This window comes from Arachis stenosperma, chromosome 2 (genome assembly GCF_014773155.1).
Source record: "Arachis stenosperma cultivar V10309 chromosome 2, arast.V10309.gnm1.PFL2, whole genome shotgun sequence".
Classification (NCBI taxonomy): domain Eukaryota; kingdom Viridiplantae; phylum Streptophyta; class Magnoliopsida; order Fabales; family Fabaceae; genus Arachis; species Arachis stenosperma.
In genome coordinates, this window is record NC_080378.1 from 481706 (window position 1) to 494887 (window position 13182).

The following is a 13182-nucleotide window of genomic DNA, read 5'->3' on the forward strand; positions in this document are numbered from 1 at the left end:
TAATAAATTATCTTCTTTTAATTTATTCCTTAAATGTATGTATCGTAAAAATTAAATCAAATAACTTTTATATTGTCATTTCCTTCTCCCTTATGTTGTAATGGCTTATGTCTTCATACAGTATAGTTTTTTCCTTTCGTCCAATTAGTATGCAGCATGAAAAATAAACAACCCTAAATGAGCCCAAATAACTTCAGCCCATTTATCAAAAATATTTTCAAATCTTAATCACGAAATTCACATTAACCGAACCTTGAAGATGTTCTTCTATATGTCCGAATAGAAGTGATACCAATGGACCCAAAATTAAAAGTCACTAATATATGTGAGAGTCTGTAATAGAATTATAGAAAAATAAAAATACAGAATACGAATACACTGAATTTTTTGAGTAATAATCTTGAAGTAAATATTTGTAAATGTAGTTAATGATGACAATTAGAAGTGTTTATTTTACTTCAATTTGTTAAGGCAATGTTTAGGTTAAATGTTTTGGGTCATACTATGGTGCTGAACAAAAATTCTTTCAGGAACTGCTGAAAATAGGCGGCACAGCGAAAGAGTTACGCGTGTGTCGGTTGTCTTTCATGATAATTGATAATTTCCGCAGCGTGGTCAGAGAGTGATGGAAGAGAACTCTTAATTAGATGTTGTTTAACTTAGTTAATAATTATGATTACGTTATTGGACTGCTTTTGGGAGACCAACAAATATTACATGTTGACAAAAAAATGGGTAACAAAATTTAAATTTTTTGGTTGCTTCTTCAATCATTTTAAATAGTCTCTAAACTTTAGATAGCCCATTTTCAGTCATTTTTTTATTCCTTTGTAAATATTTTGTTGACTAATTTTTTTATATCAAGTTTTAAATTTTAAAAATTTAAAATATTTTTTATTTTCATTTTTTATTCGTGTAACAAATTAGACAATTGTTTTAAGTTTAATAAGCAGTGACGAATTTAAAAAACTTTAGGAGCGGAGGAAAAATATATATATTAAAAAATTTTGTTGAACATTACCAATCATATGGAGATATAAAATTTAAAAAGAGTTAGTGAATATTTTTTATGTTAAAAATCTATTCATTATATATACTTTATAAAAAAAATATTTTTCTATTTTTAAAATTTGAACTTAATATATTTTAATTAATTATAGATAAGTTGTTATCTTAGCTAATTTTTTTATAACTTAACAATAAAAGACTGAATTAATTAGCAAATTATCGTCTAATGATATACTAATATTTATAATTTGAAATTAGAACTACATATAAATACTAAAAAAAATTAAATCTGTATATGGAAAGTATATTTATATAAAATAATAAAAACTTACTTTATAATAATTTTTTCTTTCTTTTTAAAATAATTAAATTTGTTATATATTTTCTTAATTTAATTCCGGTATAATGTTGGATACAAGATTTTATGCCTTTCTCTAATTACGTATTATAATTAAAATATTTTTTATTACTATTTCTAAAAATGAAAAATATATTCTAAATTAGTAAATTAATCGATTTATTTTAAAATTATATACGTAATGTAGGTACATATATAACAGAACAAAAGATAAAAGAAAAATAATAAGGATGAATAAGTTGAGATTAAAATAAAATATATAAAGTCATAAAGAGAATAAAAAATAATGTTAATACATAAATTGTAAGTATTTGAATTAAAATTTGTAATTAAAAATATTAAAAAGAGAAACAATAAAATCGGAAGATACATAGAGTTATTGAGAGCTATATAGAGTTACCAATTGACATTTAAGTAAACGTTCATTTCCATCACTTTATGGCCACGCTGCAGAAATTGTCGGCTATCATCAAAGCAACCTACCCACGCGTAACTCTTTCACTCCGCCGCCTATTCTTCAGCACTCTAGTAAAACCGAAATGTTTTTTCTTTATTAATTAGTATTTGTTTGTGCATTTAATTGTCATTAATTTAAATAAATTAAAATGTATAACTTTCCGAAAAATATATGCTTGTCTGACAAAAAATTGGCAAAAAACACATTTAAGTCAAGGGAGGTCCAAAATTACGTGAATAAGCCACACCGAAAATAACATCACGAATCAGCTAAATCGCGTTTTTACGTAATTCGAACTAGTTTGATCTGAACTACCCTAACATATAATTCGAACCAACTTAATTCGAATTATGAAGCAGCACGTCATGTACATAATTCGACCATCTCTGGTTTGACCTACCAGGAGCATAATTCGAACTCAATTGGTTCGAATTACACTGAAGAAAGACTCACCAAGTAACTCGAACTAAGCCGGTTCGAATTACTCATAATTCGTTCCAAGCACTGATTTCTGTTAATAGCATTTTCTCCGCACCACGTCTTAATTTAACTCGTGGAGTTTTTTATTCCGGTGTGCGTTCAACATACATTTAGTCTAAATCTTCCAGAAACAAAACATATTCATTAATTAAGACCCCCTTCACAGTACATCGCAGTAACATTAACAAATTCTATCACGTACGAACTACAAGTAAGACAACTAATAATGGTGGAGTCTAAACGCGATATTTAAATAACAAAATTACCGAAGCTAGTAATACACCTAAGCATGATCCCGTGTGTGCCTTGCTCCTAGTAATCTGTGGGCAACAGAAACGTGTGTGGCCGGGGTGCGGACAAAGCCCACATCTCTTTGGCCTGTTCGTATTTACCGCGTCCATGTTGGTCCGCATCCCAGTGGACCTGTGACGAGCGTCTCTCGCAAGCCTCTTATTCGGGTATGCGACGACAGTCGGCCCGTCCAAAGGAGGTCAAAATCCCTCCGGAGTGGGAGGTGTGAAACCCATCCCATCCACACTGCAGGCCGAACTAAGACGATACACCTGGTGGACGTAAGGCTCCCATGTAAGCCGTGAGTATGCACAACATGCCAGTGCGTGTGGACACGGGAAACGAAGTAAATGGAAGTATCCCCAGTCACATGTCTTAGCTGCAAGCGAGACTCTGTAGCTACCCAGTGCGAAAGAACCAGTCGGAGTTGTCTCTGCGACGGTGTACTCAAATTTATCCCCGACGTACGAAGTCACGGTGAAGCACCTAGCCGTATTGAAGTTGTAATATATACACTTCACCCAGTGCTGTCTAAATTGTTGCCCGGAATCTAGTTGTGACTCAGCCTCTCTCCCTTTGCGAACAAATAACTCTACCAACCTTCCGTGCGATGCCTTCACTAGCGAGCACACAGGTGGGTTCCTGACACCGTTGATGATTCAGTTCACACACTCAGATACATTCGTCGTCATCTGTCCAAATCTACGGCCCCATCACAATGCTGTGTCCACAACGAATACTCAATCCGGTTCGAATTGTCACACACCCTCGGGTCTTCAGACCTCCGAATATCAAACCAGTAACGGAACTCGACCTCGGTCTTAGCGTACGCCTCATTCACAAGTAGCATCCTTCCGTTTTTGTGCTCGAAGTTTAGGGGGAAATTTGCCGCTACATATCGACTGCAGAATGCCCGGTATGCAGACGGAGGTAACCATCCTCCGTCAAGAGCCTCAGGCGCGTTCACTGGGGTTGCAATGACGGAATGCCACGATACACGGTTGAAGTGTCCACAATAGTCTGCGAAAAAAATCTTCAGACTCCTCCAGCTGTCCACCGGCAGGAACAGGACTCGTCCAGAACCCTAAACAGTACCAGGCATCGTCAACTGGACTCCTAACATTCACGTTGGGAACTCGTGAACCAAAATTATTTTGAGGGAAAACAGGACACTTCAATGCTAACAAGTTTAATGAGAAAAAAAAACGCAACAGCAGCAGGACAAATCAGTTATCATTTATCGCAAATTTCATATTCAATACACAAATCCATAACCAACTAATTAGAGATATTCCAAAATCACAAATCACTACATCAGACTTCAGAGATATTCTAATTCGGCCTAAAGCCTTCAACAATATACAAATTTCCACCATTAGCTAAGTTTCTACCATTAGCAACCATACATAATAAGTTCTGCCTAACAGGATAAGTTCCAACCATTAGCAACCATACACACAAATTTCCGCAGCGTAACAGAAGATTCAGAACCATACATCCAAATTGCCAAATACAAGACAGAATCAAACTTCAAACCGAGACGCAAGACCAAAGAAGAGGAATTCAACATCCAAACTTCGGAACCAACATGCAAAGCAACACTGAAGCAGACTTGAAGACAAATGCAACAATAGATTGAGAGGAAGACCAAACCCTCCGGGAAGATGGAGACAAGCAGCCACTAACCTGGGTCGGTGCCGAGAAGCCGGCGTAGATTAAGAGCCGAAGAGGTTCTGCCGAGTTACTGAGATACGCGGTGACGCTGGAGAGGCTGGTTTTGGCGGCGACGATGGAGGAACACGCGACGGTAACGATGACATGCGATGGGGGGCGGGGCTGACTACCTGGGATTGGCGGCGAAGACGGAGGGCTTGCCGGAAGGCTAGGCGGCTAGGGCTTCTTTGATTTTTCGTTCTCCATTTCATGAATGAATGAATGTTTGGGAGAAGGGTGGGTTTGGGTCACAAGGGGCGTTACTTGGGAATGACTTGGATCTGTATCTTTCTTTTTTTTTACCGACCCGGTCAAACCACCCGGTTCAATGATTCTCATCACCATGACTCTGATGGATCTGAAATTGTTCTTTGGTTATGGATCTGAAATTGGGCTACTATCTCATTTAAAATAAAGGCCAACACAATAATCATTCACAAAAAAATAAGACCCAACTAGCAAAGCCCTGCTCTGCCGAAAATTCGACTGCCCACCATCTATGTTCTTCCAAAAATTTGTTTAGCATTATTATTCCATTACCAGCATACTTAATAACTAATTATCTGAACCCCCTCATGGCCCACGTCTGCAAAAGTCTCTGTCTTTTCATGTTGTGTCAGGAGCACTGATATCTATCACCACAGGTGTCGTTCAATACGTGCATACACATGGCGTCCATACCTCTAGATATTCTCAGTGCTCCATACCATAGCCTTTGCCTTACTTCTGATGGTAGAAAATAGTTTAATACAATGAAGAAAAAAAGAATGTGTGCATATTACACACTCCATTTGAGAGTATTTTTAGAGTATTTAGAGTATTTTTGTGTAAGAGAGAAAATTTAGAGTATTTTTGTTTGACTTTAATACTTAACGTATTTATATGCAAGCTACACCCAATTATAGATTGTTATTATTTATTTAACCAAAGAAAATCAGCCAAACATTTTAGTTTATTTATTTATAGTTTCTTTCTCTGCTTAAAAAAAAAAAAAAGTAAGAAACTTCCAATTATCCAATCTATGGTGGTTGAAGAAAGTAAGAAACTATAAATGTCTCTCGGAATTGCTTGCGTGGAAATTGTTGTCGTGTTTTTGTTATGCACTTTTCTGAGACGAATCCCTAGCTCCCTTCCGGTGAGTTCATCTTCACACCTACCATTCTTCTCTCCCCACAGTTTCGTTCTTATTTTTTCAATTTTTAATATTTAGCTCGTATGGTACTCGATTTACATCTCACAAATTATTCTGCATTTATTTGCAAGTTAGAAACTTTTCTGTAATAACCAACGAAAATTCTCGAAGCTAACTTTTTTATTTCAGATCTAGAATTGCAATGCACAGGGTATCTAATTAATTCATGGTCTATGCAAACTGCAAATGCATGAATTTTTCTTAGCTGTGCTTTAATGTGTTGCTTCTGATTTTGTTTTTTAATTTGATTTCTCCCCTTTTGACCCTTTTTGCTAATAAAGCTGGCTTTTTTTGCGGGGGATAATGTTTTGATGCTCAAGGGGAGCACCATTGTAATGAGTATAAGATTTAGGGTAGGATTATTGGGAATTTGGGGGAGAATTATACAAATTGAAAGAAGATTAACCAGGAGAAGAGAGTTCAACTATCCTCTAATTCACTTCCTAGTTCCTATTATCCTATTTATACTAATTCCTTCAGTAACTAATTCCATTGCTATAAATTGGTACTACTTTGGGCTATTTAGGGCCATAGTTGTTACATAGGAATTAGATTTTGAAACGCTGAAAAAGATTAAGCATGTGATTGTACTTTGATGGCTTACCCTTTTCCTTAACCATGCCTAAGTTTACACATGGTATATACATATAGCCTGGCAATTTGTTGTTCTCTTATCCTACTTATATTGGATGATAATATTTTGCTTGAAGTTAAAGTGTATTGTGATATACCTTTGATAAAAGAAGTTTGTTTCTATGGTATTGGCCGCATCGTTGTCCATTTTAACTATTACTTATGATGCCTGTGAAATGGGGGATTAGCTATTCATCTTGAACGTGATTAGGAAATATCAGCTTTTGCCAACCTTTTTTAAGTCTCATACATTTACATTCTGCGGTGGATAGTGACAACATGGTGGGGATACGCATAATATAGGATCACATGGTACAAAATATCTTTCTTTTCATTCTTCAATATGTTATGTAGTGCAGTTGGCTTTCATGTAGTTCATCTTGCTAGCTGTTTCTTTGGGGTTACATTGAGCTGTTTGAGTGACTGTGTGAGGTCAAAGGCCTAATGATATGATTGTGACCTGTTCTTATTGTGAATGTCAATCCTTTAAAGTGTATGAACCTGGTTGCTCTTGAATATGTATTTGAATTTGTCTTTAGGACTTCACCCCTTGACTTAAGTTTCAGTTCAGAATCATATTGAAAAGATTTTTGTTGTATTTAGTAATATACCCTCAAATTAGTTGAAGTTGAAGAGATACCGAGCAAATGAACTTAAGATTTGAATTGTGGCTTTATTGACATTTTCCTTTCTTTTCAGGTCCTCTGCATTAATTCCAGTGGAGCATATGGATGATAGTAAAGAATCATTAACTGATGCCAATGAAGCAGAAGCCACTACTTCAACGCTCATTGCTGGTCTTCCAGATGACATATCTCTTTGCTGCTTGGCACGAATTCCTAGAAAACATCATTCAGTCCTGAAGTGTGTCTCAAAGAGATGGAGGGACTTAGTTTGCAGTGAAGAGTGGTATCAATATCGCCGAAAGCACAAACTTGATGAGACCTGGATCTATGCTTTGTGCAGGGGTGAATTAGAAGATCAGATTTGCTGCTATGTTTTGGATCCAAACTCATCAAGAAGATCTTGGAAGCTTATTCCGGGGCTTCCGCCTCGCATGTTGAAGAGAAAAGGCATGGGATTTGAAGCTTTAGGAAATAAACTATTCTTATTTGGAGGTTGTGGGTGGTCTGAAGATGCTACTGATGAGGCCTATTCTTATGATGCTTCCACAAACACTTGGGTTGAAGCTGCTTCCTTGTCAACTGCTAGGTATAAATTCTGATCATGTATTCATGTCTATCCTTTTTTGAAAGCTAAGAAAGTCGATATTTTACAAAATAAGATAATCAGCATTGGTAGCATGAAGTAGTATATATTAGGGAGAATATCATAATTACTTTTGGGGAATTTTCAATACCAAAACACAATAACAAAACCACAATATTGGTATCATATATATGTTGAAAGTAAGAACTTAATATGTTTGTAAGTTACAAATTTGAAATTTACATTATGTCTTTATCCATCTTACTTTTAACCCCACCTATCATGGAAAAATAATTCACTTTGTTATTTTACCTAAAAAAAAAAAAAAAACTTTTTCAGGTGCTACTTTGCTTCTGAAGTTTTAGGTGAGAAGTTATATGCCATTGGAGGAATAGGTTCAAATTCAAGTGATCCTCATTCTTGGGATACTTTTGACCCTTGCACAAATACTTGGATATCTCATAGAGATCCCAATATTGTTCCCGAAATAGAAGATTCTGTAGTGATGGATGGGAAGATATACATCCGGTGCGGCAAATCTCCGGTAACTCACCGCGTGTATGGCGTTGTATATGATCCGTCAAATGGCACATGGCAGCATGCTGATACTGAGCTGGTATCAGGATGGAGCGGTCCTGCAGTTGTTGTTGATGGAGTCCTTTATGTTTTGGATGAGAGTTCAGGAACGCGATTAATGATGTGGCATAAGGAGAGGCAGGAATGGTTGCCCGTTGGAAGATTTTCGCCGCTGCTTACAAGGCCTCCGTGCCGGGTTGTTGCAGTCGGTAAGACCATCTTCGTTGTTGGCAGAGGACTTAGCACTGTGGTTGTTGATGTTGGTGATTTGGGAAATATTGGAAAGAGGGTTATGATTGGTTCTTCCATTCCAAAATTAATGTCTGCTTCCAATGTAATTAGCTGTAAATGCTTGGCAATATGAAGAAAGAATGAGATTCTTTTCAACAGTTAATCATTGTTAGTGAAGTTAAAGTAAAGCACATGTATTAATGGTGCATAATTCTGAATGTATGTGTTTGTATTCAAGTGTGTACCTTTGTTGAACAACATTGCATGTTGTAACAAAAAAGATGTATGTATTATAGAGTATGCTTTTATCTGCTTCATTAAAATTGTATCATTTTTTTTTTTTTGAAATACAGACAAATCACTCATGTTAAAAAATAACTTTCTGTTGTAAAAAATTTAAACAAACGAGCCAATTGTAATTGATACACTTTCTACTCAAGAACCAAGAATAAATGTTTCCATCAACATAACAAGGAAGAAAAACCAAAGATAATCAGTGCAATTATTATTATTATTATTTTAACCAATACAAGATGGAGGAATCTGTTGGCCATAACAAGCACCATTGACAAATGAAGACAAAGACTTGAGTTGTCCTTTGCCACCATAAGGCCGCAAATTTATGTCCACCCTTGTTATGTTCTGGCATGGCTTCCTTTTGCTGCAATTCAATTCTATTCCAATCTCAGAACTTCCACTTCCTTTAATGTTCTTGTATGTCACATCACTGATTTGAACACTTGAAGCCACCTTAAAAAGACAAAAATAAAATCTTAGCCTCAGTTTTACAACAATCAAATGCTTCAATATAAGCTTAGTTAACAAGAGGCTTATTAAGACTATATAGTTTTATTTTGTGCCACTATAATAGTTTGCTGATTAATCCTCTCTTATATGCTTAATATCAATAGAGCATGTTGATTGCACCTGTTTACTTGTGCAAAAGCTAAAAAAATCAAATTCTATGAGGTAATCACAATTTGGTTTAGACATGCTACAAAACCACATAACTTGGATCCGTTTTTATGGTACAAACTCAGTTGCAGTCGACTTCACGTGAAGTTGATAACTGAGAGTCGTTAGATGATATGACTGATTTAAGTGATTTGACTAAATTTTCATTTAACGGTTCTCATCTATCAACTTCACGTGAAGTCGACTGTACATGAGTTTTCACTCCGTTTTTATAACCACAATTCCTTAAACAAGATTCTTCATATTCCTAATAATATGATGATAATTTCCATATAAAAAAAAAAAAGAAAAAAGAAAAGATGTTAAGAGGTACTAACCTGATTGCTACAACCATGACTTGGACAATAAGCTTGATCAATGATAATGGGACTAAAAACTTTATCCATGAAAATGTCTTGAAAGAGAAAATTAGAAGCCCTAAGAGGTTTACTCAAAGAAGCAGCCCAAGTTTTGATTCTAAGGCCATTACTAGTACCATTAAATGTGCAATTCTTCACAACAATGTTTTGAACATCTTTTTCTCCATCATTTTTTCCAAGGCTTCCAACACTAATTCCATGACCAGGGCCACAATGAACACCAAAGATGCTAATGTTCTTAGCACCAGAAATCATAGCAATGCAATCATCACCAGTGGCTATAGTAGCACTTGTGATGTTTATATTATTGGATTCACCAATTTTGATGCCATCAGTGTTAGGGCTATCCCCAGGTGCTGATATCTTTAGCCTTTCCAATTTCACATTTTCACTTCCAAATATCATAAAGTGTCCACCTTTAGGGTTAATTGATTTCAAGTCATGGATTTTACCATTGTTGATGAAGTCAAACCTCACTGTCTGATCAAAAGTATCCACAAAAGTGAAAAGAGAAGTACAATGTCATTATCATTATAAAATATAACATTTTTGCTAACAACAATTTCATAAACCGGTTTGAAAAAGATCAAATTAGAAAAAATAAATTTTTTCACTTATCAAGATATTGAAGGCATCAGATAAATAAAATAATTTTTATTGAGAAACTTTTGGAGGCTATCCGTTAGTAATTTTGGCCATTATTTGACAAGTATAAATACTAAATTATTTTCAACAAATATATTTACTAATTTATACGTACAAATTCTGATAAATATAAGTGCAAATTATATTTTTTTGTGTATAAATTTCTATAAATATAGGCATAAATTATTGCTGATCAAATATTGATCCAAAATAATAATATTTATTGATCATATAACATTGTTCATTTCTATTACAAAAATACTATTTGCACATCAAAAAATCAGCCACTAAAATTAGCTACCAATATATTTGTGTATAAATACATGTGTTGTTTAATTTATTTTCAATGTATATTTATATTCCAGCATGTATTTTATATTGGTGGCTGAATTTGATGACTGATTTTAGTGTACACGTAGCATAACTCTTTATTTTTATCTCTTAACCTCAAGTTCTAACTGTGATTTTAAGAAACCCTAATATATACACACACAAAATCATGTTCAAAATTCAAGTACCATTTTAACAGATTTAAATTAAATCAAAGATGAATTTTATGTATCATATATGAACATAATCCTAAACACTATGTATTAGGTGGGAAAGAGAATTTTCTCTTTTAAGCAAAAAAAGATATGATTGTTTGTTTCCATCCAAAAATGTCATAAAATATTAAATGAGAAGAATTCACTTGTGTGTTTTCCTTCCGTTCCACAAATTATTCCTTAGTGAACAGTAATTGGTTAATGTATTCATCAAATTAAAGCCGGAAAATATAATTGTGTCATAAACTCACATTAAAAGCCAAATCAAAAGAATGATGAATACTTGTGATGTTTTCCTATCTAAGAAAGATATATGAATGAATCAAATTAAACTTGATAAATACATTGAAAGGTGACAGAAATAAGGTGGAAACTCAGGTACAGTCGACTTCACATGAAGTTGATAACTGAGGGCCGTTAGATGATTTGACTGATTTGACTTTACGTGAAGTTTTCACCCAGAAATAAAATATTAAGAATAATAATAATAATTAAAAAAAAGTTATATACATACTATAGGAAGAGTTGGGCAATGTGGATTCTTGTTGCAATTATGGTGAGGCCATGAAGAAGCTCCTTGACCATCCAATGTGCCACCACCACTCAATGTGAGTTTGTTAACATACAAAAAACCAATCCATTTATCAGTGTTGAATAAAGATGGATATGGTGGTGCCTTCAAAATCCCTTTTATAACAAAACCCATCCTAAAAGCCTTGCATGGCCCTTTGAACACAATTGAATTCAGCATATATGTTCCTTTTGGAATAAATACTTGTGCCTTTCCATTCCAATTGCATGCATCATTCCATGCTTTCAAAAATGCCTACATATGTATATAAATAAATAAATAAATAAAAATTATACAACCTAAACAAAATAAAATAAGATTTATATGTGTATATCCAAAAACTTTTTTTTCTAACTTTAGAATATTGGAGAGTTAATACTCAATTTGGTCTCTAAATTTATACGTGAGTCTCAATTTAGTCCTTGAGATTTCAATTGTCTCTATTTAATCCCCAAAATTTATAAACGTGTCTCATATTAGTCCATGAGACAATTTTTAGTATAAAAACAATAATGGAGTGTCACGTTAAAACTTGTAAAATGATACAGTTTTTGTTTTGGCATTTAAATAGCTCAAAAATGGCATCATATCACTTATTTTGTTAGATAAAATTTTAATAAACAACATTGACGATGTTGTTTTTGGGTTATTTGAGTGCCAAAACTAAAATGACATCATTTTACCAAATTTAGTGTGGCATCCGACTGTTCATGACAGTGTTCCGTTAACGTTTATACGTTGAAAATTGTTTCAACAACTAATATGAATTATGTTCACAAAGTTTGAAAACTAAATAAAGACAATTAAAATTTTAGATACTAAATTGAATGTGCAAATTCAGGGGGCAAATTGAATATTATCTTAATATTGGAATAAAGGAGATAATATATAAGAGATCAAGAACAAATAAAATAAAAGCTAAGAGAGGAAGAAGTGAACAATGGTTTCTTAATTACCACACTATTATCAGTATTGCCATTAGCAACTGCTCCATAGCTTTTAACATTGAAAACCTTGCTTTCGCGACGTGCTTCTGCAATAAAAATAAGTGAGAATAATATGAGAAGCATCCATCTTATCATATCCTCCATTTTTTTTTTTTTTTGGGTGTGTGTGTGAAATTGTGAATAGTTAGAGTTTGCATATATATAATTAATTGAGGATTTGATTCTTTTAATGCTAATTAAGGGAATAGTTTTAGAAAAAGTCGGAACTAAATATAATATAAGTCAACTTAAGTCAATTATTTGTATTTTTAGTTTTAAAATTCAAAAAAATTAGGATAGTAGAAGGTTGTTTTTTTTTTTATTAACAAAACATATTTATTTGTTTACTTTTATAGTAGTTACCTTCAAATTATTTAATAGTAATGCAATATGATTAATATGTTATATACGATATTATCTTTGTTTTTATTATTACTGTTGACTACCTTAGCTTATCTTTTTCTTTTTTCATAATATTTTCGTATTCAAAATTTTATCAATTATATATACCGTTAGTCTATAAAATGTTAAAAATTATACCATTCAACTATTCTTTTCTTTATTAATTAAATGTTATTTAGTAATACATTTATATATATATATATATATATATATATATATATATATATATATATAGTATACTTTATTTGATTTTCTTAGTAATAATATATATATAAAAGAAAATGTTAACTTCTAATTAGTCAACTCTATATGTTTTTAATGGCTCTAAAGTACATTAATATCGAATCATTTCCAATCTAATATATTAATAATATAAAGGAGCAATTTAAATATTCATCAAATTAAATATATGTTGATTAATGGTAACTAAAGAAATTTAAACGAGTAAAATAAAAAAAATAAAAAAATCATCTCTCTTTCTCTTAGATTCAAAGAATAATATACTGATTTTATTCATAAGTTTGCATGCCTTCCCTTGAAATATATCCATG

At 33.2% G+C, this 13182-nt stretch overlaps 2 protein-coding genes across 3 annotated transcripts; one reads left to right on the forward strand and one right to left on the reverse strand.

The window, feature by feature from the left end:
* Positions 1-5234: 5234 nt before the first annotated feature.
* LOC130960483 (F-box/kelch-repeat protein SKIP4) lies at positions 5235-8465 on the forward strand. Of its 2 annotated transcripts, none has more exons than XM_057885890.1 (3): positions 5235-5442; positions 6832-7344; positions 7681-8464. In XM_057885890.1, exons 2-3 carry the CDS (start codon positions 6860-6862, stop codon positions 8279-8281), a joined length of 1086 nt encoding a protein of 361 aa, XP_057741873.1. In that variant the 5' UTR covers positions 5235-5442; positions 6832-6859; the 3' UTR covers positions 8282-8464. The 2 variants fall into 2 exon arrangements, with proteins under 2 accessions (XP_057741873.1, XP_057741872.1); XM_057885889.1 differs by lacking the exon at positions 5235-5442 and adding an exon at positions 5497-5650 and having other exon boundaries at positions 7681-8465.
* A 202-nt stretch (positions 8466-8667) lies between these two features.
* Positions 8668-12334, reverse strand: LOC130961144 (exopolygalacturonase-like). The gene is made up of 4 exons (XM_057886856.1): positions 12200-12334; positions 11187-11498; positions 9441-9962; positions 8668-8898 (listed from the first exon to the last, which is right to left on the reverse strand). The coding sequence occupies exons 1-4, from the start codon at positions 12332-12334 to the stop codon at positions 8668-8670; spliced, it is 1200 nt and encodes a 399-aa protein (XP_057742839.1).
* Between the last annotated feature and the right edge of the window lie 848 nt (positions 12335-13182).

Excerpts from the sequence above, each read along its gene's own strand:
- LOC130960483 (XM_057885890.1), top strand. The coding sequence starts at position 6,860 with ATGGATGATAGTAAAGAATCATTAACTGATGCCAATGAAGCAGAAGCC. Across the intron at positions 7,345-7,680 it reads GCTTCCTTGTCAACTGCTAG|GTGCTACTTTGCTTCTGAAG; the intron begins GTATAAATTCTG and ends AAACTTTTTCAG.
- LOC130961144 (XM_057886856.1), bottom strand. The coding sequence starts at position 12,334 with ATGGAGGATATGATAAGATGGATGCTTCTCATATTATTCTCACTTATT. Across the intron at positions 11,499-12,199 it reads GCAATACTGATAATAGTGTG|GCATTTTTGAAAGCATGGAA; the intron begins GTAATTAAGAAA and ends ATACATATGTAG. Across the intron at positions 9,963-11,186 it reads ATTGCCCAACTCTTCCTATA|ACAGTGAGGTTTGACTTCAT; the intron begins GTATGTATATAA and ends ACTTTTGATCAG.